The sequence below is a fragment of the Montipora capricornis genome, chromosome 10 (genome assembly GCF_036669925.1).
Source record: "Montipora capricornis isolate CH-2021 chromosome 10, ASM3666992v2, whole genome shotgun sequence".
NCBI lineage: Eukaryota > Metazoa > Cnidaria > Anthozoa > Scleractinia > Acroporidae > Montipora > Montipora capricornis.
In genome coordinates this window covers 55,633,885-55,661,749 of record NC_090892.1, presented here as the reverse complement: position 1 = coordinate 55,661,749, position 27,865 = coordinate 55,633,885, and the positions used below count along the sequence as shown (strand labels likewise).

General features: G+C 39.0%; 1 protein-coding gene and 1 long non-coding RNA gene across 2 annotated transcripts in view; one reads left to right on the top strand and one right to left on the bottom strand.

The window, feature by feature from the left end:
- The window catches only part of LOC138021748 (uncharacterized), a 98,763-nt gene extending 96,299 nt beyond the window's left edge, over positions 1 to 2,464 (top strand). Inside the window, exons 76-77 of the mRNA XM_068868739.1 lie at positions 63 to 239; positions 1,152 to 2,464. Coding sequence (XP_068724840.1) covers positions 63 to 239; positions 1,152 to 1,267 — 293 coding nt within the window. The 3' untranslated portion in view covers positions 1,268 to 2,464. The remainder of the gene's footprint in view (positions 1 to 62; positions 240 to 1,151) is intronic.
- Positions 2,465 to 21,054: 18,590 nt separating this feature from the next.
- LOC138019628 (uncharacterized) lies at positions 21,055 to 23,985 on the bottom strand. Its single transcript, XR_011126196.1, has 2 exons — positions 22,564 to 23,985; positions 21,055 to 21,339 (listed from the first exon to the last, which is right to left on the bottom strand). It is a non-coding gene; the product is annotated as an uncharacterized lncRNA (long non-coding RNA).
- Positions 23,986 to 27,865: the final 3,880 nt, after the last annotated feature.

Genomic DNA, 27,865 nt, shown 5'->3' with positions numbered 1-27,865 from the left:
CTCGGCGATGGACTGTTTCACGAGCGTTCACTGTTTTTTTTTTTTTTTTTGTTATCTCATAGGGACTAGTTATTCAATCTGCACAAATGTTTGGAAGAACAACAAATGTGGCTCCGAAGTACTGAAATACTTCTTTAACTCTGCTGCCAACATATGCGAACCATTTAAATACTACAGCTGCCTTGGAAATGAGAATAAGTTCGACTCTTTACAGCAGTGCAACGAAATCTGTGGTCAGAGTAAGTGAAATCAAAACAACGGTTTAAGTGTCTTTTTTACTTACGGTGCTCCAAACCTCAGCACAAGTTAAGTTTAGTTATATATAATCTATACCCGTGATTGAGTAAATAGGAGGTAATTGTCTGTCTTTGATCACAAACGGTACAATGTACTGCTTATTAATTCATGTTCAACTGAGTTTAAAAAGAATTTCTTCATTGCAAAGAAGTTTTTGACGTCAAACCAGGAATAGACTATGGCCTCTTACTATCTCGGTCATGAGTAAAAGCTTCTTTGCTTATGTTGAACCCCTGAGTAACTAAAGGTACATTTTCAATCCCCTTCCTTAAAGGGGCTAGGTCACGCAAGTTTAGGCAATTTCAGCACTGACCGAATGATCATAGAATTAACTAAAATATCAAAATAACTGCCCAAAACTATAGAAGAACTCTAACAAAACGCAGGGAAGCCAAGAAGGGACATGGATGGACAAAACTGGAGAGGATTGAAGTGGATTGAATATGGGTAAATTTGAAAAACGTCGGCCCACCTTTTTTCAAATTTATATCAATCTATATCAAAATGTCATTTACAAAGCTGGAAAATCATTCTCAGTTGTTATGTGGCGGTGATTTTGCAAATGAAAGACTCTTGCTTTGCCAATTTGACGTTTAGAGCTAATAATTAAGAAAATGAAACAAAATTACCTAAAATAGCGTGACCTAGCCCCTTTAACTTCAACGGAGTTCATAATAATTTGGAATGCAAAGCAAGATGAAGTAATCGCTTGGTGGGAACAAAAACAGAAATATTGCTTTTCGTTTGCTCATGCGAGTCCCATAACTGCTATATTCTCACTTTGTTGTTGTTGTTGTTGTTGTCTTTGTTTTTTGTTTTTTTAAGAAGCTAACGGTTTTGTTTGCTGCTTTTAGAAACCAAACAGAGGCGGGAAATTTCCAATAGAACACGTGTTTCCAAGACGAAAGCCAACCACTTTAAGACAATAGTGCAGAGGTTACACGACATCGCAAGACAGTCTTCAAGATGAAAAGAGTGTGTATTGCAACTGTGAATTAAGAAAAAGATGTGTCGGAGGTGTTGGTGCTTAAGCAGAGTAAGGCGTGGAATGGCATCTCGTCCCCAATTGAAATAGGAAAATCTTTACTTTAGCACCTCCGCAGTACTCCAATTCACCTTTAACAAAATATTTCTGACAATCGAGGATTTTGTATCCGCTATAGGAGAAGAACTTGGATAACTTTATTCATTCACTGAGTTGAATACCTCATAGCTAAAAAAAAAAAATTCGCGATGTTGCTTTAAGTTGAGTTAATCTATGCTGTCCTTTTTTCCGCCCAATCATTTATTGTAATTAGCTGTCTACAAAATAACATGGATAGACATAAGCTTCAGTCGAACCCCGGAATTTCTCCATATTTACATCCTTTTTCCAAACCCAACAGCTTCATAAAGAGGAAGCGAGTTCTTTTACAGGACTTCAACTTTTAAAGTGTGCTATAATCGCCAAAAATTTTAGAAACCAAGACTTCTTCATCTTGTTTGTACAACAGCTGTAGTTGCTGAATGACTTGTTTGAAAATTTTATTATTATTATTATTATTTTTTTTTTTTTCTTTTCTTGCAATGAATCTCAGCGTCTGACATTAAATGTAGCTCTGGACTCTCATGAGGTATCCATCTAGCAGAATTTTAAAGTCTTGTCAAAAGTATTGCACAAATGCTACCATGTGCAGCAAACTTCGAGTTTCTGCCCATCGCAGAGGGATTCTTTTATTCTGGGGTTTCGATTTTAATTAAATGCAATATGTGAACAACTCCTCTTTCATTATAGGGCAAAAAAAAGAGACAGCAAATCAAGAAATTTTTAAAATCATATTTATTTTGGGGTTTTCTATTACTCCAATAGTTTTGTATATTGAAAAATCTCTCTAAGAAGGAACATTTGAAGGTTCTACAATGCCAAATAAACCAACTACTGCTTAACGTAACTTTGTACCACAAGATACTGAGAAACAAGTGTTTTTCGTTCAGAACGTAATCTGGGCACGATTGGGATTTATCAGTTGACATGTATCTAAAATCGTTTCAGCTGCTACAAAAGAAGAAGTTTAAAAATTTATTTTTTCGACCATAATACCTCGGATATCGTGACTTGCGTGAAGTCCATTTTATAGTTATTTAGTAAGTTAGTGTTGGCAGGAAAAAATAAAAGGATTTCAGATTTCATTGCGACTGTGTTGTCCGTTGTCAACGTATTAGATGGGCAACTGCTCATTCCTATGTTAAGGGAAAGCATGGTCTTGCATCCCTTCTTTATGGATGGTTCTTACGGCCATCGGTCGGAACCATATCATTGTTCTGGTTCAAATTGATGCTTCGTTTTAAGTCTATCTGTTGATTATAAAGTGTAACTTTAAAGTGCTATCTGGCCATGGATAACTGGCCAGTGCTGTCGCTTATCTTGTATCGATTACAAATTCATGGGAATAAAAAAAGCAAACTCGTTTCCTTCTACAAGTTAGTTCGTCTTCCTGTATTGCATGTGTCGCCTAGGCTATCTGGCATCGCTATTGAAGACGAGCCTCTAGGAAAGCTCTATTATCACCACTCTATTACGTGTCCAGATAAAGTTGCCTTCTGCTTCTCGTACTCGCAACCATTTGTCATCACTCGTCAACTGAATTCGAAAGACATCGCATTGTTCTCGCTTAGAGTAGGCGCTTGAGTATAGTTGTTTTCATATATTGGTGTGATCTGATCTGCCAACGATGTTGAGTGACACTCCTTCTTTTTTTTTTTAATCGTCTTGTTGTCATGCCAACATGTGTTGTTGTTGTTGTTGTTGTTTTTTCACAAAAGAAAAGCATTGAGGTTTGAGCAGATCGTGTGCACCAGCAGCCACAATGAGTCGTTTGACAACAGAATATTCTTCTCTCTGAGGTCCTTCCCAAGGATCTCGATCGAAACGTTCCTTCCAGCAAAAGTTAGTCAGACGTGTCGGAAAGGCATAAATCACTTTTACTGCTGTGAGAACATTCATCATCTAACCCGAGTTTAACGGCCAATTTTCGAGAAGTCTCGGTCAGGGTAGCCAGAGCATCCGAACTGGTAATCGTATGGTCGTTGGTTGGACCCCTGATGAACTCTCGGATTTATCCCGAGTGTCCTCGAGTCACACTCAAAATGGATTTTTAACTGTCACAGTTGATTTTCACTTTTATTACATCACTGGTGATCCTTGCAATCTGATTGGCTCTCAGCAGTGCGATTTATTCACGAATCGCAAAATCGAAAATTATTTATTTACAGTTTCCGAATGATGATAATGAGCTCCTTCAGGCTGAAGAATTACATTTAGGGGAGTTTCCAACTTTCAGTGGCGATTGGCTAATTGAACTGACTAAATTAGACAGATTGGTACTGACTAAAATCCTGTATTTGAGCAATTTCTAGATGCATGTAATTAAGTGTTAATTGAACTTGAATTTTGGTCCGAATCGAACTCGATTTCGATTTTGAATTTCAGACCAAATTGCACTCCACTCAGTTCAATTACCATCATGATTATAAATTGGCGAACCACAGTTCCTCAAGACCAGACGTCCGTCAATAGGGACCGCAAGATGTACGACGGCGACGTGGACTCTAGTAGAAGTCTTTCGTGATTATTCTATCTCGTTCACTTCATACAATGTGGGCGAATTATCCTTAAAATATCGATACGAGCGGTTACTGACTGAAAATAGAGTATGAAAGATTCTCTGTCGCGTGCGCATGTTGTCGTCAAAACCTAAAATTTGGTGATTTTACGTCTTCGTTATGCAAAGTACCGGAAAAATATGAGCTAAAATCTGTGCCGCACGTGCAGCACGATTATTTATGCTCTTTTAACCAATGATCATTGTCTTCTGGCGAGGTAGTTGACGTCTTCGTCGTAGAACTTAATTAAGGTCCCTAATGTGCATTCAGTATGACCACTCGAACAATGACATTCAATAATTAATATTTTTAACTATAGGTGGTTTGCGACCAATCTCTAGAGACACAGATAACAATGATGTAATGTGCAATTGTTGGTGGACGAACAAAAGGAGCCGGGAGATCTTTTGTTTTCGTCCGCCAACATGGTGGCGATGACGTCACGTGAAAACCACGCATATATATTGTTAGGCGTTTTTGCCGATCTTCCTCCTCCGCCACCCCCTCCCCTTTATACGCCTGCTACGCAGGCTTACATATTGTGCAAATTACATGATCACTCGTTATACTTTCAGCATTTAATTAGATATTTAATTACCAGACATTTATTGTACCCGACAATTGTTGCATAGAATTAACACAATGATCGGACTGGTTTGGGCACCGATTGCGCGTGCGTTTGGAAACAACTAACGCTGACAGCATACAATTCTTGCTGCTCTAGTCACAAAACACGTGGTAGACCTGATAAACAGAACGTTTTTACTTTGCAATGATAACATGAGCTCCAGTCAAGCAAGATCAGCTAGCGTTGCTGGAAAAAGTCATAGAGCTTGCGATCAGGCGGGAAGGTTTCCTTCGGGGCGCTTCAAGGCAGAAGCGCTTTTTGTTGATAGGTATATATGTTGTTTTCTCTTTCCCAAGGGTCACGTTTTTTGGCAGAACGAAGCATAATGCAAATGGCTTTCGAGTTGCATACAATGCGGACTATCACATGATGAAAACCCCGCGGTGCGTTTGGATCACACTCTTTCACCTTTTCTATCAAACAAACATCTTTGAGTCAAATTGTAACCCATTTATCTATCTATCTAGTTCTTTATTTTAACTAAAACAAAAAGAAGGGCTGCCAAGTGTTGATCCCTGACTCGCTCAATCAAGTCGAAAAATAGAATAGTCTTGACAAATATTAAGACATTGAAAAAATAAATTGCCACAGTTTGAACACATGCATACGCTAGCACGTTTTGGTTAGGGATCGGGGGAAGAGAGAAATTCGTAGTTACTTGTTACCTCAGGTACTGAAAGGTTTGCGAGTTTGTAGCTTTATGTGCCTGGTCGCTCTCATCTTACGGAACTGTACCGAATTAAAAGGTCGTATTACTGTGTACAAAGAAGACCAATTTTCCATTTTAGAAAAACTCTGTTTTATCTCGATTTGTATTTTAGTTTGACACAATCGACCTTTTTAAATCCCCGGCCGGCGTCTTGAAGCGATGTCGCCGGCTTTCGATATCACGTGTGTCTTGTTGCCAGTAAGCGAGTTCACGCTTTTCAGCGGGTGTCGTTAACGGCTTATTTACATTCTCGGAAGCTTTATTGTCAAACCTCTCTGTTGAATAAGAGCCATTTGACAGGATCCGCACCACTGAAATATCCAGGAAGAGCGCAGTTCCGAAGCAAGGAAGCTATTATTTTCCAGGTTTTTATTAGGCAGGTTTAAAAGTCGGACCGGATCAACTCGCTCACCTCGAATCAAAGGAAAAACAGTTTAACTGTTAAACATTTGCCCCGATTTCACCGAGGGTTAGGATGATTTCTCGAACCCTTATCATTCTTTTTACGTCGACTGAAGTGAGCGATTCGAGTTAATCCTGTCCGACTTTTGTACCTGCCAGTTTTCATTTGTACTTGAAGCCTTCTTGCCCATCTTTAACTTGTCTAAATGAGAATTTTCCGAATTAACTCTTTTTGAGCATATTTTATAACCAATCAGTTAGTAACCATCATGAAACGGGTAATTTCGCTAGCGAACTCATTGGCAAGGAGAATAGGAACTTTAGTTTCAGTCTTTTCTCTTCAAGTAGCGTTGAGAATTGTTAACTGATCATATCAGTCAGCAAACAATCGAATTCGTAATATCTCTTACAACGATACAATAGGTCTTTGCCTATTATTTTGATCTCGGACGAGCCTGCGCTCGTCCTTTTAATTAACACCAACTTGAATAATTCTCGAACCTAGCATCGCTTACAGCGTTTTAATTTTAATATTATTTTTTTTTATTACTCGTCACAGGTTACGCCGACACTGCATGGTGCTCAAGGATTTTAAAGTAATGCGAGGTAGGTTAAAACAAATTAGATGTTTACAGTATTTGTTTTTGACTGAGAAAGCCAATATTTCCTGGGTTCTGCTTGGTTGCAGTTGCACACATGTCGTTATTTGCATAATCTTCCAGAAAATTCCAGGATTATATCTAACACTTACACTACATCACTTGAAGTTCATGTGCGTCGCCCGATGATTGCTTCACTGTCATCTTTAGCTGGGGAAGAAATCATGAGTCGTGTCTTTTGCTACCGTCTTCCTGGTTTAAACCGCCGGCAAAGCAAGATTTTGTCGTCCCTAATACTCGGCGGGCTCTTTAGTTCTGCAATTTGGCTACTTTGCCTGGTTCACAACACGGAATGCCTTCGACCTTTTTTTTTTTTTTTTTTAATGCTTCTTCGTTCAGTTTTATCTTTTCATGTAAAGCACTGTAAGGCGCAGTTAGCGATCGCGCGATCATTCTCGCTGGTTCCCGGCGAAGATAGCTTTATGGATCCGAAATTGAGTATGACAAAAAAGCAAGGACAACCAACAAGTTCAAGGTTTTTCGTTTTTTGCAGCTAGCGAAACGAAATGACGAAATGTTTTCATTGTTTTGTCATTCCAGCTGCGTCAACATCATAACCGCAGCATTTTAGCGCGTTTTCCAATACTCAATGGTAATGATTTGTTTGGACGATAATGTCCGCTTCATTAACTTATACCTTGCGCACTAGGATAGCGCATGATACAAACAGAGAGAAAACGTGCTTAGACATGAGCTGGCAGAAAGCCTCATTCTTGGTAAATGTATCGTTGTCATGGTCGCTGTCATGACAAACTGGTGCCACTTTGATCCGCAAAGATCGATTTTGTGGAGCTTACAAGCAAAAACGACGAAAAAGGCAACGAGAACGTATTGAAAAGTAATGTAACTTCGGACTAATCAAAACATTTCATGATTACTCCAACTGGCAAGTCGTTCTTCTCGGAAAGTGTACGTGTGTACACCAACTCTCCTGGAACAAAACAGGCATGACTGAGCAGTGTGGATGTTAGGGATAAAAATCGATGCTTCCACATAACCTCAAACTTTGTCATTTCATGTCAGTCTTTGTTAGGAGAACAGTAAAAAAAATCTACCAATGTGTCACAACAGGGCGTCCGCAGATCATATGTTTTTCTTCATTAAACCTATCCATTTTTTCGTATTCTTATTGGTTGCGGTCGCATAAGGGAGTTAACACTAGTCTTAAATCAAGCCCTTTAGAGTGTTTTCACTCACGTGATCAGTAACCTTACTTTTCCACTCGAAACAAAAGAAAACGTTTGCATTATAATAGAGCCCAATTCCCGGAGGATTACTTGGGGACATCAACATGACCACCGCTCCTTTGTTTAGGGACACCAACATGGCCGCCGTGACGTCACGTGAAAACAATCTATTGCTCAGTGGTTGCTCGGAAAATTCCTTGATACTCTTTCTTTGTACCCCCATATTTTGCATAATCATTGTTTTTGTTTTCTCTTGGGACCATTGTTAAGTCCCAAGAGAAACTGGAAACAATGCCTATTTAAAATGTGGGGGGACAAACAAAGAGTATTATGGTATTTTCCGAAGTGGCCTATAAGGCAAACACTAGTTTTACGTCAAGTTCTATTGTTCACAGTTCCCCTAGGGACACCAGAGAGTTGACACTAGATTAGTGTCAACACTAGTGTTACACTGTGTTTCTCCAGGAGTCCATCAGTAGGAGCCTCTAACTGGCTTCCCTAATTTTTCCTGACCAATCTATTTTTAGAAATAACTTTTTTGAATTTGCCGCGCTAATTGGAGGTGTTCCCTCTGTGGTCCGCATGAAGGGGCGATCAAAGATGGCGGCAGACTGCGGAAAACAAGACTCAAAGTTTTGAAAACACCTCCCCGTTTCTCAGTATCTTCATTTTTTTGGCATCCATTCGACAATTTTAAGGTCACACATCCCATGATCCATTGCAAGCCTGAAGAAGTATAATCTCACGTGAATAGATAGTTGAGACTCGCTTTCTTGCAGCATTGGAGAGACCTCAGCGCTGATTAGCAACTGAATGTTATTGACGTTTACCATGACAGCGAATGGCGCTAAAGTGGTTCTAAAAATAGATAGGTCAGGAAAAACGCTATTTATTAGAAACAGAGTGGGACACTAGTGTTAACTCCCTAATACGACCGCAACCACTGTTGTACCCAATTTAAACCCTTTGGGAATAAAACGTTTTGTCCCAGGTACTTCCATGTCACTTAAATGCGAATGCTACATTATAATTCAAATACAATATACAAAGAATCTTAACGCCAGGAGATTCGAATTGGGTACAACATTGAGTTAGCAGATTACGTCTATGCTCTTTGATTCTTTTGGTGGTTGCCTCAACCTCGTTCCCAGGCTCTCTCTCTCTCTCTCTCTCTCTCTCTCTCTCTCTCTCTCTCTCTTTTTCTCCCTTGTCGTGGGAGGAAAAGAGAGAGAGAGAGCCTGTGAACGAGGTTGTGGTTTCCTTGTCAGTACGTGTCTTGATGAAAGAAAACGATACAGGTGCAGCCTAATTAAGATCCAAAAAGATAATTTTATTTTCTCGGCTTTCTCAGTAAGCAACATTGATCTGCTCACCGGGAAGAAATTAGTGAAAAAGATAAAATTTGCCACGATATAATGAGTTTTATGCAATTTAAAAAATATATAAGCGGACTGGCAGAATTTCATACAGATTAACTTCAAAACATGATTCGTTCTCGAAAGACACTTGTAAGCGCTCACTAATAATCCTTCAAGCTGATTGGTTTTAATGACTATTTTGCACAGAAAATAGTCAAGTTGAATTCACGGTGAAATTCAAAGTTGCTGGCGGCGATCTACTCTATGCTGTCTACTTGCTAAAACAATATGCGGACTGCTTATTCGTGCTTTTTACGAGCCACAAAATTTCTTACTGTTTACAAGTTTATTTAGACAAGGCCATCATTCAATCTGTGCCTCAATCCAATTCTCGCACAGTCCTCTCAGTGCAATGGTAGATATTAACCCGCGACTCCTTGCCAAACGCTAAACATGATGTCTCATGGGAAAGAAGTGCTTCTTTTATTTTATAACACGTACAGAATACAACTTTGGAATTCCATCATGAAGTACTGGCTTACTTTAACATTAGAAACAAAATGGAAGACGTGACAAATTTAACAATAACACCTCGCTTGTTGACATGATTCATATTTTAAAACAGCACGAAGTTTTATGAAATTAAGGTTAATGATACCCAGTCAAGTGGTTGAGATAACTTTTACAATACAGGATAGAAGTCCTTGAAGGTGTTGCCAGTACATAAAAACAATGTATATTTATCGGTGATTTTGACGGTTTGTTGTCATTTCGGTACGTGGGATCACGTTTTTGGAAAAAAAGGGGATTCCTTTGGATTTCGTTACTGAGTTAGTAGTACTTTGCCACATCCTCGCTTTTTTCTGAATTTAGTTTTTTCGCTAAAGATTAAATGGCCCTAAATTTACGTTTCTGATATTACATGTGAAAGAAAAAAAATGAAATAAAACGTTTTAATTCTAGCTCTACGACCTCTACACGCGTGCTTAATATTGACTTGAATTAATAAATCACGGTTCGTGATCGTTTGTTTAAAATTATCCGTGAAAAGAGTCAATTGTGTCACATACAATTTAACACTACAACCGTGAGCTATTACGCCAAACGACAAAAGGAAAAAATACTGATATGTTTAAGAAGAATCATTTCCATTTCTTTATACGTTGAGTACATGTATATCTTTCTTGAGTGTCGTAATGTCAGCTTTCTTCCGTCCTGCAAACGGACAAACTGCACGTTGAATATCATCACCATTTATCGGAGGTAAAGTAGGAGTTTGTGAAAAAAAAAAAAAATGAAGATCGTTACTGTCCCTTTAAAAGCTTCGTTCTATCGTAAAAAAAACTGATAAAAATTCTACATCCGAATAGTTGCCAATTATAGCCCATCCAAGCAATTTTTGGTATCTGAATTTTAGATGTTCGTGAGATCTGAGCAACTTTTCGTTTCGTTCCAATGCTATTACTCGAACCATTTTCTAAAGCATGCAGTCGTTTATCCTTGTTGTCGAACTATGAACGATTTTGGGGATTAACTTAATCGCATTTGAACTCCTAGATTGACAAATGTTTTTGTAATATTGGTTCTTCATAATACGCGCGGACATTCTTGCAGCGGCGAGACTAATCTTCGCCCTTTTGGTATTCTCCGTTGATGAAAGGGTGAACATTTAAAGTTGGACAGGTACTTTCTTTGTCAATAAAGGCTTCGGGCTTCCACAGAAAACGATGCATAACCTTCATATTTACTGTGTATAACACAAACCAACTTTGGTTTATTCACACTGAGTAACTGAGTAAGGTCAAGAACGTGCTCTATCTCACTCTTTTTCGTACTTGAGCGATATTTTACTTATATTTGTGCTCCATATCAAAGTTGACGAATTCCTGCTACTTCAATATTTGATACTGAACACAGCTGCCTTTTTACCGGGAGTTGGTTTCCAGTGCAGCCGGAGATAAAATTGACCAGATGGCTTCAGCCCTTCGGGTTTGTTTGCATTGATCTTGGAGCCGTGACATTTGCATTTCTGTAATATTATCATCACATAAGGATCTGATTTTAGAATGATCTCCTTTATTAAGGAAATGTTTTGCAGCCAATGCCACTGTCAGAGGATCTTACGTTCAATGTTCTGAAATAAAGGCATTTTTCGGGAGTACAATGCTGAAATCACGTTTGTCGATGTGCTCAAATGTGCACTGATGGTGGATGCTGGAACTGTCAATCAAATAACAATTCGACATAAAGCACGTTTCAAATAGTCAATCAAATATGTAGCACGCTTCAATAAACGCAAAAAATCCTAAGAATTTTACGCTCTTAAAGCCTTATTTGAAGGAACGTCGATGCAATATTCATCAAGGATGGCTAAGCTAGTTCTCGTGTGGTTGTTTTCGACGTTGTTCAAAATGGAATCAAACAGTAACTCGAGAAAAAATAAGCTGACCTCTTTTGTTTTGTGGGTCATTGGAGCGATGTGATGTTATCATGTCCCATTGTTATTAAACACGTAGAGAGCACGAACCATCAAAATATCGTTCGCTGATTGGTTCGCAGTCCGGCCTCTTATGAATAATTAATTGTTATGTCGAAATTGAATATCTAGTTAAAATTGCGAGCACGTACGCAGCGTAGGAGTATAAGCAAAGCTAATTGTTGATTTCTCTCAGTTGTGATAGAACATCAGAAGGGGATAGACGTTGACTTGAAGTTTAAAGAAAAATTTGAAGCTATGTGCAAAACAGAACCATTCCGAGAAGATCCACCGCCGGTCTGTCTTCATCACGAGGATAGACCACTAGCAATGATGGATTTGAACGTTGGTAAAGCCTACGATTTCGACTTCAAATATGGCCAAAAATCCGCTCTGGATTTTTACGCTGACCTGGCTGCTATAGACCAGAGCATGATGCAAGGACCCAAGCCAGTGGTTCGTCGTCGCAGAATTATAAAACGACGAAAATATCCCAGGTTTGGCTTTGTTCCCAGCCTGGAGGACATTAAGGAAAACGAACTTTTTGAAGCATCCGAGCCGATTGTTGAGGAGAAGAAAGATTTGGCGGCCATTCATCGTGAGCGGGCATTGAGTTGCGGGATGTCAGTGAGAGAGGAAGGCCGTCGCAGCCATCGACATAAGCGAAGTTCTCGCAGATAAAGGACAGCAACTATGACCGTATCTGGCCAAACCCTTGTCTTTGCCGGCAGTGAAGATGTTGACGTGGGAGTTAAAATCCCGGGCCCATCACATCTTCGCGCTGTTTATCAGATATGGAGAATCCTTTGTGAGAAAGTTAAACTTTGCCATGACTCGGCAAAAGGAACTTTTGGAAGGATTATTGTGGTGTTATGTAGAGAAGCAAAGAGCAGATTAAACGGGTGATGAAATTAACAACGGTTGTTGCAATCGACAAGACGAGAACTTTGTTAGTTCCACCAGCTGCTTCGTGAACAATTTCACGTGATGAATAGTAAATGCATAAAACCAAAAAAGAGAGGATCAAGGCTACAAAAAACACAGCCTCGTGAATAAACAGTGTTTACTAGAAACGTAAAATATGACTTTTGCGTGCTGGCGCTGTTATATCCCAGGAAATATTAAAAATAGCCTCGAAAAATGAATGTGAACGGTGAAGCATCAAAAAGGTAAACACCAACCGATGATTTTTTACATTTAAAACATTAGTTTTTTCTCTTTTGTTTTGCTTTGTAAATTCAACCCGTTTCGCTTTTTAACGTCTCAGTGTACGAAGATAGAAACTCGGTGTAGGTCGAACATTGAACATAATTCGTTTTTTGGACGAAGCGCCAACTTAAGGTTGTGAAATAGTGCATTCGAAGAGGTAGTGAGTAAAATATCACTTAAATATCAAGGTATTGGAAACATTAAAAAAGAATTGAAATGTATGAAAGAGCGTTTCAGTGTTTTGCTTTACGTATTTTGCTGATCCATAGTGGTAATTAATTGAAGTCCCTGGTTAATGTTATTCCTTCCCCCATTTGGTCAACGGAAAATGGAATAACTTTAAGCTTAGCTTATTATGCTCTTTGGAGAGGCTTAAAGCACATTTCGTAGGCTCTTCTCCGCTGCGATAGCATTTTCTTCGGCAGCATTTGTTGCGACTGAGTTTGCTGTTACAGCGTTTTTGGAAGCATGTAAAAGTCTCGTGACTCGCCTCAATCACCGACGAGATGACGTACGTGCAACTCCGGCTGTTGACAAAACTAAATGTCCTCACCGTTTGTAGTATTTACAACCTCAGTCATGATTTTAATCAATCTTCTTGACGAATTGATGCAACCTGTGGCTGCAGTTGGGCAAAATTACTTGGTCATACCTCGTATCTGGATAAAACTAAAAGCGTGCCCATCCCCATCGAAATAGGATATCAAGGAATTTGATTTTCGGGGGCAGCTTGTCAAACTATGGAGCAGCAGGGGTATTGAGTTAATGATTTCATACCTTTCTTGCCGACATTTTTAAGACTTAACCTGAATATTTGTTGTCGTGAAGGTCTAGGAAACGGGAAAATCCTTTAGCCGATGAAGGCGTACCAGCGATAAGCAGAATCGCAGGGAAAATCGGGAGGTTTTTTGGGAGAGGAGGGAAGGGAGGGTGGGGGATTTCACGCAAAGCATAAAATAATTTGCACAAACGTAGCGGATAAGAGGCAGTGCGTTCTCTATCGAGGGCCTGAGGTTATTTCCTGATTTTAGATAACGGAAATTAAGGTAATGTTAATCGAAGAAATCTATCATGGAATAGTGCTGGGTGTTTTAGAGATGAAAGCGCCATTGAGAACTCAAACTAGGGCGATGTATATTTTCAATTTCAAGCCGCATGATTTGGTTCCACTCGCTGACTTCAAATGTATCACAAACATCGCTGTAACTAAAGAACGAACATTTCTGGGGAAAAGAGCGTGCCCTTGTGCCAAAATACTCGAGTACATCCGTTTAATACCGTGTATAAACGAGATTTCATTGTTATAGTTGTTAAGTTGTGGTCGTTTTGGCGCCATAAATCGGAAACGTGTTTGTTATTGAGGATGTGATATTTACAGAGAGATCTGTGCAGGATTTGACAATTTTCCTTATGCACACAACGTATGCAAATACAGCGTATTTTGTTTACTGATGTGAAAAAGCTCTTAAAAGGAGAATGAAGCAAGAAACAAGAGAAAATATCGAGTACAAAGGAGTCCGTTGATACAGTATTTTCACTGGGGATAAAGTATAAATGGTGTATCCGGTTGTTGGTACAAAGATTTACTGCTCTAGATCTTGCCCTTCTCCCTCCTCCCTCCTCCCTTCAATCCTACACTCAAAACAAACTAGTCGGAGGGAAAGGACAGAGAAGTTTCCACAAACCGCAAACCCGAAGGTGTTATTGTAGTAGTTTGGCGCCTTTATCGGCAAAACCCATCACTTCCATCACGGATGTCATGTGGAAGTGATCTGGGCGAATATCCGGTCCATTGAGATGCCAACATTTCAAAATATCGATTAATTATAATCCTTTTGCACACTCGAAATTTTCAGATCTGTTACTTTGGCTGCTCCCTGGCGCACACAACGTTTGGTTTTGCAAAGATGGTATGCTCCATGTTTCTTTTCTCTGCATGTGACGTTCTTGGCCGCAGCCACTTGTAAAGCACATTGCATGACTGTCCTTTGAATTTGCAGTCATCTCCTTCACCTAAAACACTGCATTAATTAAGGCACTTAAGCATTCTAGGGAAATTTGCCCTACAAAAAAAAAGTGCCCGTTGGAAATAACTTTCGACTGTGCGCCATTTATTTGCCTTCTTTAAAAATTCCGATTTGAGGACAAATCGATGCAAACATCCCCGAAAAACTATGCGAAAACACAGTCTGTTTGCAAGCTGTTTGATTAGCTTTATCTTGCCTTTTCTCCGGCGTAAACCTAAACTACTAAAACACAGTGCACTCCTCCGCCATCTATCATCATATCATGACAATTGTAAACCCGAAAATTTAGAATAAAAACAAATGAAAAACAAGACGTGCTACGAATGAGATGTTATTTTAAAATTGTAATTAGAGTTCACAAAGGCGTGACTGGCAGAGGTCAAAACAATACAGCTAACAATTTGGGGTATTGTTGCAAAATATGTCTTATTTTAGAGTCGAGTTTGGATAAAGGTACTAAAGAATAAGTTTCTCGTGCAAGATTTTGGAAACAAGTTATGGTCTCCTAGGGCTTCGAGAAAAAGAGAACAGCATCAATAGAATGCGAAAAAAAAGCAAACACTAAATACCAAAGAGAATCCGGGCAGAAAATTTGTTACATTTAAACCTCTTTAGGATTAAGTTTCCGGTTACTAGTTTGGAATTCGGATTTTACATAACCCGGACACAGGGGAAAACAAACCACGAAATTGAACGAAGACGACCATTCCTGATGCAAACGTATGATCGCATCCCAGCTGAGCTTTTGTTTGCTTTTGTCTTGGTACGTCACGTACCCTGAAAACATCGGTCTTTGCCTAATTATATAAAACGTGCCTGAAACTGGTGGCAATATGTGAGGGTATTACTTTCTGTGTCTGAGGACATGTTCTCTGGAATATTTGTATTGGGCGTTAACAGTGTTTCTAAAAATCTTTTTGTTCGAATAAGAGAAATGGTGGCATGCGCAGCTTGATTATCAATTGACTCTAAAAATAATCCTGGTTCAAATAGGATGAGGCCCATCATGTAAAAAAGAAAAGAAAAGAATTAAGTTAAATAAAACAAAAATCAGAATAACTTCTGGACAGGACTTCTGGATAAAGACTACTCAGAATGTTTAGAATAACTTCTGGACAGGACTTCTGGATAATTTTTTTTAAAAATCAAATTAACTTAAAAGTTATTTTTTTTCACCACCTGTGTTTCTTTTTTTGTTTAAATTGTTGTAGAATGAACGGGTTCTGTGTCTTTCTTACCAGATCATAAGTTTTTTTTTCTACTGAAAGAATCCAACGGTTTCGTGCGCAGGATTGTGGGAATACATCCGTCTTTAAAAAAAAAAACATTTCGAAAACCGGTCTTTTGAAATCGAAAAAGGAACGATCAAGGTAAGATTTCATCGCCTTTTTGATGTTAACTCAGTCTAAATACTCAAAAACTAGCTACAACCTACTGGGAAAACGTATTACTCTAAAAATTATGATCCAGTCTCAAGGAGGTCCGATAACTATTGGTGAAAATATGCACTCCCCATTGCGCCTAGAAAAGTCTGGAACAATAAAAGAAAAACTTGGACAAACAAAGGGTTGTTGAATGAATTAATAACACCCAATTATTTCAGGTGTTTTCACCCATGACACTCAAGGCACTGTTACAATGTGAAATGTTTCGTGCAATTTGGTCTCGCAATGTTTTGGCGACATTGTGGCGGGACATTTCACAGTGTAGCATACCCTGCAACGGCCAAAATAGTTGCGAGACAATTAAGTTGCAAGAGCCGTTGCCGAAAGTAGAGTTAGGTTTTACTTTTCGTGCAACTAGTCTTGCAACGATTTTGGTCGTTGCAGGGTATGTTACACTGTGAAATATTTCGTGCAACTTGTCCCGCCGCAGTGTCGCCAAAACATTGCGAGACAAGTTGCACCAAACATTTCACATTGTAACAGCGCCTTCAGTGTCACTGGCAGTTACGCGTTCACTAAAGAGGAGTCTTGGGTGATCATTTTGTCTGTCACCAGTGGTCCGTTTCTCGAAAGTCCCGAAAACTTTTCGGGCGCGGAAAGCCATTTGTAAAATTACCAACAGCGTGTTTTGGAAAGCCGATCTTTTAACATGTTTGTAAGGTAACAAAAAGAAAAAGGACTGTGAAGTTTGGCGACTTAAATCCTCTCTGTTCTTGAGATAGAAAAGGGATTGTGACACCAGAAAATGACCCGTAAACTTTCGGGACAGTCGAGAAACGCGTCCCAGGAGCTGAAGGAGACTCTCTATCTCTCTGTTTTTTCCGGCGAAAAGTGTCATATTCCCCTTGAGGCTGAGATACCTTCTATTTTTATTGGCTTGTGCTGAATCTCCGAATGGGGATTAACAGTGCATGGACGTGCTCAATTCGAATGTCGCATGGGAATTCTATCAATTAAGTCACTAAAGAAAGGGTTGACTCCAAGGCCAAGTATGGGAGAGAGCGAGGTCTCCTTGATGAGCTCCTGCTGTCACTCATGTGATCGACGTCTTTGGGAACTGACGAACATACATGTAGTTGCACTGGAGAGCAGCATTTGAAAAGAAAATCTCACCCGTGTTCAACTCACCCTGGTCTCCGGAGTCCCTATAGTTTTCCAGGGGACAGCAGTGAGTTCTCCAAAATTTTCAAAAGCACCCCTGTAGGCCACTAGGCCTGGGACTTGAATCCCTGTCAAAGTGCTTGAAATCCATATTCAGGAAAACCAGAAATTCAAACAATTCTTGTTTTCAGTTATTATTTTTTCTTGTTAGTCCAGCCAGAATTTGAAACCAAGAACACCTGTACGATACAAGCTGAGGATCTGGGAAAGATTAACTTCAACTCTTTAAGTGGAATCAAACTAGTTTATTTTTTATACTGGGTTATATTTGTAAAATTTCCCTGAAGAAATACTTAGTTGTTAGAGCAACTCACCCGTGAACCCGAAGACGCTGGCTTATATTCGTTTACTTCAGTCGGATTTTACCCGAACGTTCCTTGAATCTATCGGCAAGCGCTGTTATTAGAAAAAGGATCTAAAGACACTTCTCTATACTCTGCGTCTTGGGCTTTGATTTCAATGAAGCAATATGGTAGTTATTTGGAAAGACTACAAGCAGTCCCTCTGATTCCCCTTAATTAGTTTGTCGAGCGCGAAAAGAGACGGGCGGGAAAACATGCCCGCGCGAAAGGAGCGAATACACCATTCTCCAAAATGGCGGTCAAAAATTCAAATAAGTTAAAATTAAACTGATACCAGAAATGGAAAGAACATCTTTATTTTAGTAACTCTGCAAAGTTTCAGCATATCGAGTGTAATATCAGATGAGACAATGTAAGTTGAAAAATGAAACATTTACAGACGATTGTATGATTGGCGTATGTCGTATAACCCCAGTCGTACAAACGTCTGTAAATTTGTCAAATTTCAGCTTACATTTCCTCAGCTGATGTAACACCTAATACGCTGAAACTTTGCAGGATAACTTATGAAAAAGTGCTCTTTCTATTTCTGGTATCAGTATTGCATTCAGTTTAATTTTAATTCAATTTTTTTCTTTCTGGCTGTCTTCTCCTCGCCCTTGACTGAGACTACGTTTACACTAGAGCAAAAGTTTCCGGATTTGTTAGGGCCGATTAACACGGTACGACTTTGTCGCATGCGACAACGGCTTACGACAGGCCCACGACATGATTTACGATTGTTGTGTACATCAGAAAAAATGTCGTAGCATCTTAAAACATGTTTTAAAACGCTGCGACAATCGTAAGTCATGTCGTATGCCTGTCGTGAGCTTGTCGCATGCGACAAAATCGTATCGTGTAAATCGGCCCTTAAGAATCAAATCAAATCCCCGGGGAGGTTGTGAATCCGGAATCTAAAGTGGAAACTTTTCATTTGTATCCGAACTTTTTGAATCCGAACGTTTTGGTTAGTGTAAACGGCGCGGGTTATCCCACAAATCCAGATAATCTAAGCCCGCCCGCAATCCTTGCGGATTGCGTTTTCACAAGATGGCGCCCGAGTTAGTTGCAAAGTTTTTGGTCGTTCCAATTGTCTTATTTTACTACAGGCACAGGTCATTTACTTTCGTCATGGTGGCTTCTGTGTTTCTAAGGAAACGAAGGCCGTTAAAAGCAGTCACTTTTTACACGACGCACATAATTGTTTCATGGGACCGGGATGGGCGAACAGACGACGGAGACGATTTCGGGGAAGACCAGGAAGATTGAGTGTTTGGTGGAATAACTAAATGAACAATGAGACAGTAGACAGCGAATGGAAAGAACATTTTCGACTGTCCAAGAGCACTTTCTTAATTAAACCAGTGCGACGACCTGAGACCTCACCGGATTTATCGAGTTTAGTGTGAACCACTATAATGTAACCATTTACGAATTCCCAAGTTGATGAATCCGGAAACATTTACAAATCCGGAAACTTTTTCCCTAGTGTAAAAGTTGTGTAACTAAGTGGCGAAAGTGTTTGTAACATGGGTCATTGTTTATCTCTGTTATTGTGGTAACATGAGAATTGCTTTTCCTAAAAACAATCCTTCTGTTAATTGTGAAAAAAAAAATGCTTTGTGCACACATTTGGTATGGTTGATAGAATTACGCTTTAAAGCTACAATTGTAGCAAATACCCCCTGCTTTCTTTGGTAGCTCTTAGTTCCATGACATCTCCTGGCCTTAAACCATACTGTACAGTACTGCAGAGTGATATATTAACTCTTTTACTTTGTTGATTGTCAAGGTTTATTTTAGGCTAGCATATTTAGCTACCCCTCAGTATGAGTATTAATAGCTCTAACCATTTATGTTAACTGTTGTATATTTGTTAAGATAGTCCCTCGATTTGTAGATTTGTAACCTCTGACATTTTGCACTTCACCAACAATTCATCCTAAATCAACTCAACCTAGATCAACCTAAATCAATTCAACATATTATTGAAGTTTCATGTACTGATATTGATATGTTCCTTGAGAGAAACCATAGCAACCAGTTATGGAGAAACATAATACGAGAAGGATTTTTTAGTTTCTGCTTTCTTCACCCCGATTAATTACCAGATTGTCATCAATCTAGGCGCTTTATTCTGATCCAATTCATTAGTACCCCCACGGCGTTGCTTTTTCGCTCCCAAGATGTGATAGCTTTAATTATTTTAAGTACTGAACTATTTTAAAATCTCTCAATAACCTCAGGATGACCTTAAGTTCCACTAGGATGTAAGGAAGTACTATTCCTGGTTTTCTGAACTGTTCTCTTTCAAGAGGACACTTGGATCACAACAACCGCTACAAAAAATATATATTCTGTAGTACCGCTTCTCGTGGTTTAAAATAGAACCGGTCGCCAGAAGCATCAGAAGCATCCGCATCCGAAGGGAATTTTAATTAATTCCGGTCATCGCCATCACTCCATCGTGGTCATCATAGCAGTAATAATGATAATTATTATTATTATTTATTTAATAATAATAATAATAATAATAATAATAATAATAATAATAATCTATTGAACTTGTTCATTTTGATTATGACTTGACGTTTCGTATGTTCAATAATAATAATGATAATGATAATGATAATGATAATAATAATTGTTCGTGAAGTACCGTCTTTTAATGGAAACTCGCCACAATGTCACTATGGCTCTTGCACACGGGCACCGTACATCATGGGTTCTTTTAAAGGGAGCATCAATAGCGTGCTGATTTCCGGTGTAGTGAACTATACAAACAGTTGATGAAATGTATAAATTTTAGGCGAAAATCATGGTAAGAAAACTAAAATTGTGATTTAAAGTAACTCCTCTTTGTCAAACAGACACAACCTTGGCTCGGCCAACACTGACAGCCAAAAACAAGTCAAGACTAGACTGCATCTTTTTGCATGACAGTCAGTTCAAACAGTTAGACTTTGAAGCCTTCTCAGATGAGGAATTTAAACCCTTTGGTCTTATGGTCATGATGTTTGAGGACCCGCCAGCTTAAAAAAAATACACCAAAAATGTCTTTCAAATTTAAATCTTGGTTTTTTTTTCCTTTAAAAAGTTCCTCCTTCGGCCTTCTAGTCTTTTGTTCAAAGTCTTGAAACACTCCTAACCTTGTCTTATGTTATAGAAATAATTTTATTGGAATTTCTTACTCTAAACAACTTTCACAGTATTTCTGGAAAATAATAAAGATTGTTATCATTTTTTTTATTTATTTTGGCCTCAACATAGGTTTAGACTGGAAATCGTAGCTTGGTAACGAACAAGGACAAGAATCATGTTATTTTTACGTAGCAACAACACTGAGAGATTATATCAAAATATTAAACAGAAGCGAAAGAAGATAAGCAGATATCTCCTCAGAATGCTCCCGTCAAAACATTTGCAATATCTCACGGCCAAGGCAAGGACCTTTTGAACCACTCGGCAACACAAGATGATTCAATTAAAAGTATACTGAGTCTCAAAATCTTGGATATCTCATCAACTGATATTACCTGACAGTTCTTTTGAAAGCCTTTTTGAGTTTATCGCTGATAAACTCAGACATTTGTTTAAAACATGACTCAAAAAATATGTATTCATGATTACAAAATAATATTTTCCTGCTTTTAGACGGTTTTTTCTATCGCGCATGCGTTTCAAGTCCACGCTGTTTCTTGAATTCGAAAAGACTCAGTCTCAAAGGACTTTCACCAAAGGGAGTAATCAGCTCAGCTCAGCTCAGCTCAGTAGTTGCAGCTGGGTTGGCCCTGTCTGGGATTCAAGAGAGTACAACATAGTGATAACAAAGTCAGTTGCAAGTAGCCACTCATGTACAGACCGGCGTCATAAGAGTGAAAACACTGTTTGTTGTTCTAATTCTCCTCTTCAAGGGATTACGAAAGCCACAGCTCTTTGCCGATGTGCGTTCAAGGCAAAAGCCCTCGCTTATTTTCCAGCAGCGATCATGGCCTTTGCATCTACGCGAATCAAACCAAAAATAATAAGGAATTTAATTTATACCACAATCGAAAATTCGGTTACTTGTAGTGAAAGGACATTCTCGGTTGTTGCGGGTGAACTTTGGAATTCTTAAGAAAATTATTTTAAGCAATGACACCGTTTTTTTTTTTTCCTGAAGATAGCCTGATTTTCTTTTCTGATCAGGACTAATAATACAGATCTAAGTAACCGATCCTACTGTATCGCAGAACCCAAAAATAAGCTGTTTGAAGAACTGCTGTACTGAAGCAATAAAACAAAATGACAAAGAGAAACTTCCATTTCAGATCTAGTCTAGTTCAATTTTTTAATTTCAGCCTTAGAAATCGAGCGTTTACCCAACGGTACTGAGCATTTCCAAGAAGTTTCTTTCTAGGCATACTTCAGTTTCATTTTATACTCTGTCGAAAACTGGTTCGCTTCCTCGCCATGGTTGTTCTTACTGTTTCTATAACCTGCTTCCTTTTTTTATTTTTTCCTCTCACGTTTCTGGCTTTTCGGGTTCTTCATAGGCGTTTAATTTGCGGTAACAAAAGAACAACAAAAAAGAAACATATTGTAAGCGATAGTTGGTGCAACGTCGCAATATTTCCGCAGAGAAACCGTCATGTAAACCGAAACACTACTACGATGAAAAACGCGATATTTCATTGGCGCTTTTAAAATCTTGTTTCCGTTGATGTTGCGCGCAAAAAGCTCTTTCGCATTCCGCTGATTTGCATTGTAAATGAATCTCAGATCAAAGGGGAAAATATGAGTTGAAATTCAAGCTAAATCAGTACCGTTTAGTTGCATGTTGATGCCCTAAGGAAAACTTTAAATTTCAATTTCGAATAGATTTCAAATGGATAGCCAATTTCCCTTATTTTTCATAATAACAAAACACTTCCACCTTATGCCAATGTATTAACTACGTAATAAAAGTCATTAGTGATTTCTTTCGCACACAGTGTACTCTGAAACATTCAAAAGCATGCATCATGATCGAAAACTAACCTCAATTCTACAATTTGTCACTTTGTTTACCATTCTTAGATTTGTTTGTCGAGAACCTTACTCTTAATCAATTCCATTTAACCTGCATTAGATGAAAACATCATTTATCCATATATGAGGAACGGTATGGTCTGTGAGCTTCCGCGCTTTCTTAGCTTGGAGCGGAAAATAATTATTCGGCCGGTGACTCCGCATTGTTTTCGCGAAGCCCAAACCACGTGCTATATCGCCGCGCATAACTTAACCTCACTGTCATCTATCAAAAATAACTCATGATGCTCGTAACAAAAGCAGTCGGATCACTGACTTGCATCAGTTGACAAAGAGACTTTGAAAAAGAAGGAGCTTGTTTTCAGACAGAAGAAAAGCCACTTTTGAAATGCGTCAGAGAATAGCAATTCATGAGGACTCGCCATCAATTTTTAGTCTACAAGAGGAAGAGCCACGAACTATGAATGAACTCAGCGTCGCGAAATGCTACGATTTTGATTTCAAATACGGTCACAAAACTGCTTCAGTCGTCCACCAAGATCTGGCAGCCATAGATCGAAGCATGATGCAAAGACCGAAACGAGATCGCCGCCGGTTTAAGAAAAAGAAAAAATACCCCAAGTTTCGCTTTGTTCCTAGTCTGGAAGTTATTGAAGAGAACGAACTGTTTGAGACACAACTTGACCACGTACACGTGAAGTTTAAGCTGGACAAAGATTTAGCCGCTGTTCATGAAGAGAGAGCCTTAGGTTGTGGGCCTACTTCGAGGGAGACGTGGGAGGATGGTCGGCGATTCCGCTACAAAAAGCGTTCGAGAAATTTGAGAGGAAAGGACTGATCGACACGAGGATGTCACGGCCGGTCTCGAAGCGCTGCTACTTAGCAATCAACGGATTCCAAAGCGTTGCATTCGCGCTTACCGCCGAGAATGCAGGAAGCCGCAAGTGTTGAGTTATCGTCAAAGCGGTTCCAGGAGGCGACAGGGCAAGAGCTCCCTGCCATAGTCATTACTTGAAATTTTACAAGATCGAGACGGAACTGGAAAGTACAAGCGAAAGAGTTCTTGTATTTATATCAAGTTCACTTGATTGAGCCGCTTATATCACTTTGAAGCACTTGATATCGATACACCAGCAGGTGTATTTAACCCAGTTGTTAAATCTACAGTGTATAAGCTGTATTATTTTCAGTGTGAAGTGAATTCAAAGTCATGGTCGTATCTACGTACCTTGTGAACTCTGAGCAACGAAAAAATGTTGGCAGTCAAGTCGGAATAAAACTCTTGGTTCTGAACAAGGAAGAACGTTGTTAGGTATTATTCATGTGTTATTTTCAGTGTGAAGGGAATTCAAAGTTATTGTTGTATCTACATTGTGCAACTAAAAGCAACGAAAAATGTGGCCAGTCAGAATAAAGTTATGGTTGAACGCGGAAATACGTTGTTGTGCATTATTCATGTTAATCTCCGGTTTCTCTGCCGCCCCACATTCCACTGAAAACATCAAGTTATCGCAGTTATCGACAAAAGCTTGCATGCCTGTCTTTTTCGCTTAGCATTTGATCACTCTGAAAAAAAATTGTTGGATTTAAAGACACCGGCTGGGCAAGAAAAACGAACAATACGAGAGTGGCTCCATTTTAGAAATTAAGTGTCTTTCAGTTTCCATTTGCTTACTGAGTTCTTAGCTTACGTTTTACAGGGAAAGTGATAAGAAACGATTTAATATGAAAAAGAACATAAGAATGAGAAAGCAATATGAAATTTCGCTATATAAGCCAATATTCTGGTCGTTGTTTACTTGATGCCTCATTAATAAGGAGGGATGTACTTTTCGGGGGCATCTCTTTTCTAGAAACTATTTTAGGTTATTGTAACTTTTTGGACATTGCTTGTCGTTTTTCAAAGATCCTTAAGGAGCTATTGATCGGGGAAAAGAAAAAATAGGAGAGAAACTTTTACATTTTTAAAAGACGAGCGACCACTTGCCGTTTATTGTTTGCCTTCGGTGCCCGACAAACAACGGAAGCTTAGTGAGCATCATGAACGACTTTGAACCATTTTAGCCTCTTGGAGAGATTTTAGCTGATTTGGTGGGGTGACCGAGTGTGACGCTGATGATTAAGTTTTGCAACGAGGTACAAAGTAGTGTATAGCTAGAAATTAGACCGAATGCAAAAATGGCCATCTTTCCGCAGTGATCTCTCAGCAGGAATTTTCTAGGTTGTGGTTTTCAGTAACGTTTTTTCGCATCATGTACAATACTTCCGTTTTGTAAAAATCTCAACATTGAATCGTGCTTAAAGCACGGTGTTGGTCGATTGCAGAATCTTTCCGACGGCAACAAGAACCCGACTTCTTCTCAACGCAGTACAAGTTAATGTCCTTTGGCAAAGAACATCAACAAAAGCTATTGTACAGTGATATGAAATTCATCTTGACCTATTATATTGGCTAAGAAGATGTTCGGGTTGCCGACCGGCAGGAAGTGTGAGTATTTTGACTGCAACGTTTTGGTTATGGGATTTGGTAATACTTATTTAATTATTCAGCTTGTAAAAGTTTGCTTATAACGTAGGCCATTTCATGTATCTTTGGTCCCACTTCAACAAACTGAAGTCGTTTGAGAAGCTCGACTCGGCATTTCAATAACTCGTGTGCACAGTTTACGTATGCATCCAAATTCTGCTTTTGCCGAATATAATATTGAAACAAGAGGCTAGAAGCCTTGTTTTCATTGAATTGCGAGAATCATGCTACAAGGGCGGAAATGCCGGCTAGCATGATGTTGCTTTCAGTTTGCAACCAATTTTCAAAACCAGCAATGCCAATTAGCGTTGCTCTTGTCATTTAAGAGGATATGCGTGGCGCTACATGTTACTTCATTCCTTTCCGTGATGCCAGTTGAAAATTGCTGTTGGATTGGACAACTCCATGATAGCGAAACAAACGCAAAGAGAAGGCGGGGAAGGGGTAGGAGTTTTAAGTGCCACTTATTTGATTTCTTGGTGGGTGGTCAAAGCACTCGTCATACTCCACCTTATAAAACATCGACAAAAAACGAAAAACACAGTAACTCATATTCTACCACCACTTTTGCAGTTCTAAACATTTATCTAAGGCACTTTTCGCCTCCTTTAGCGTACCCTTCCGACTTTATGCTGACTCCATTACTCGTGAATCGAAATAACTTAAAGTATATGGAGTGATATTTGAGGTCTTGCGCGACTTTTTGACAATATATCCCAGAATCCTCTTGCAAGATCTTACTGCCGCTAAAGGGAAATCACTGACAACCTCTACTACCATGTTGACGGAAATTATTTTGGGGCATCAGTATTGTAAACCGCGCCCTGTTCGTGTGTATATTAGATAGTTATTAAAGTCAAAATTTGTTTAGTTATTCGGGATATGTGTTCCGTTTCTTGATTAAAATCGGTGCTCACACTTCTCATGACTTTCGGTCGGAGTAGTTCACGTTTTTCAAGTAGATTTTCTGCTTCTTTGCATATTAAGTGTTGTTAATATGTTATCATATGTTAAGATTACCCTCAAAATTACTCGCTTTAATATTGTGAGATATTTGCCCTTCTCTGAGGTGACTACCTTTTTTAAAAGGTCTTTCCTTTTCCTTTCTTTTCTGTTTTTTTTTTTCATCCAAGTCAATAAGCAGATTGTAGCAGTTACTTCGTCGTGAAGGTTCGAGAATTCTGCTACCTTCACATGGAACACGCTCCAGTTTACACAAGTTGCCCCACCTTCCTGTAAAATCTTAATACATACACCCGATTTAATTCCCTGAATATTAGAGTATCATCAATAGTCACGTTTTAAGGCTTGCGTGCAACTCGGTCCGAAATATTTTGTTCATGTCAATTACAAAGTGCATTTGAAAGCACTGGTTTAATTAATTCAGTCTGATTGAAATCGGGTAGTGTTTGCCTAAATCGCAAATTAATCACAAGGCTGTAATGTTGTATGATGAAACAGTCCGTTGACAAATTGAAGTACCCTGTTCTGAAGCATGGTTATCTTTTGATTGTAATGTACTTTCAAGGAGGAGAGCGGCATCTCTCCTAGGTAGGAGAGCACCCCGGTAGGCCACTAGGCCTGGGACTTGAATCCCTGTCAAAGTGCTTTAAATCCATATTCAGGAAAACCAGAAATTCAAACAATTCTTGTTTTCATTTATTATTGTTTTTTTTGTTGGTACAGCCGGAATTTGAAACCAAGAACACCTCTACGATACAAGCTTAGAGACCTGGGAAAGATTAACTCAGGCAACTCTTTAAGAGGAATCAAACTAGTATATTTTTTATACTGGGTTACATTTGCAGAATTTTTCTGAAGAAAGACTTAGTTGTTAGAGCAATTCACTCGTGAACACAAAGACGTTGGCTTATTCGTTTACTTCAGTCGGATTTTACCCGAACGTTCCTTGAGTCTATCGGCAAGCGCTGTTTTCAGAAAAAGTATATAAAGACACTTCTCCATACTCTGCGTCTTGGCCTTTGATTTAAATGAAGCAAAAGGATAGTTATTTGGGAAGACTACAAGCAGTCCCTCTGTTTCCCCTTAATTAGTTTGTCGAGCGCGAGAAGAGACGCGCGGGAAAACATGCCCGCGCGAAAGGAGCAAATACACCATTCTCCAAAATGGCGGTCGAAAATTCAAATAAGTTAAAATTAAACTGATATCAGAAATAGAGAGAGCACCTTAAATTTAGTAACTCTGCAAAGTTTCAGCATATCAGGTGTAATATCAGTTGAGAAAATGTAAGTTGAAAAATGTAAAAATTACAGACGTTTGCATGATTGGGGTTTGGCCTATAACCCCAGTCGTACAAACGTCTGTAAATTTGTCAAATTTCAACTTACATTTCCTCAGCTGATATAACACCTGATACGCTGAAACTTTGTAGGGTTACTTAAGTAAAGGTGCTCTTTCTATTTCTGTATCACTTTTGTATTCAGTTCAATTTGAATTCACTCAAATCGGTTGCCGCTATTTTGGAGATTCGGTTCTATTTCGCGCGGCCATTTCTTCTTTCTGGCTGTCTTTTCCTCGACCTTAATAGAAACTACGTTTATACTAGAGCAAAAGTTTCCGGATGTATTTGTGAAGAATCCGGAACGACCGTTTTAGTACCGGATTCGTTGTGGTATTTATGCACAAAACATTAATCCGGTATGAAAAGTTCCCAAATTTGTCTCAAATCCCCGGGGAGGCTCTGAATCCGGAATCCAAAGTGGAAACTTTTGATTTGTATCCGAACATTTTGAAGCCGAAATTTTTCGTTATTGTAAACGGCGT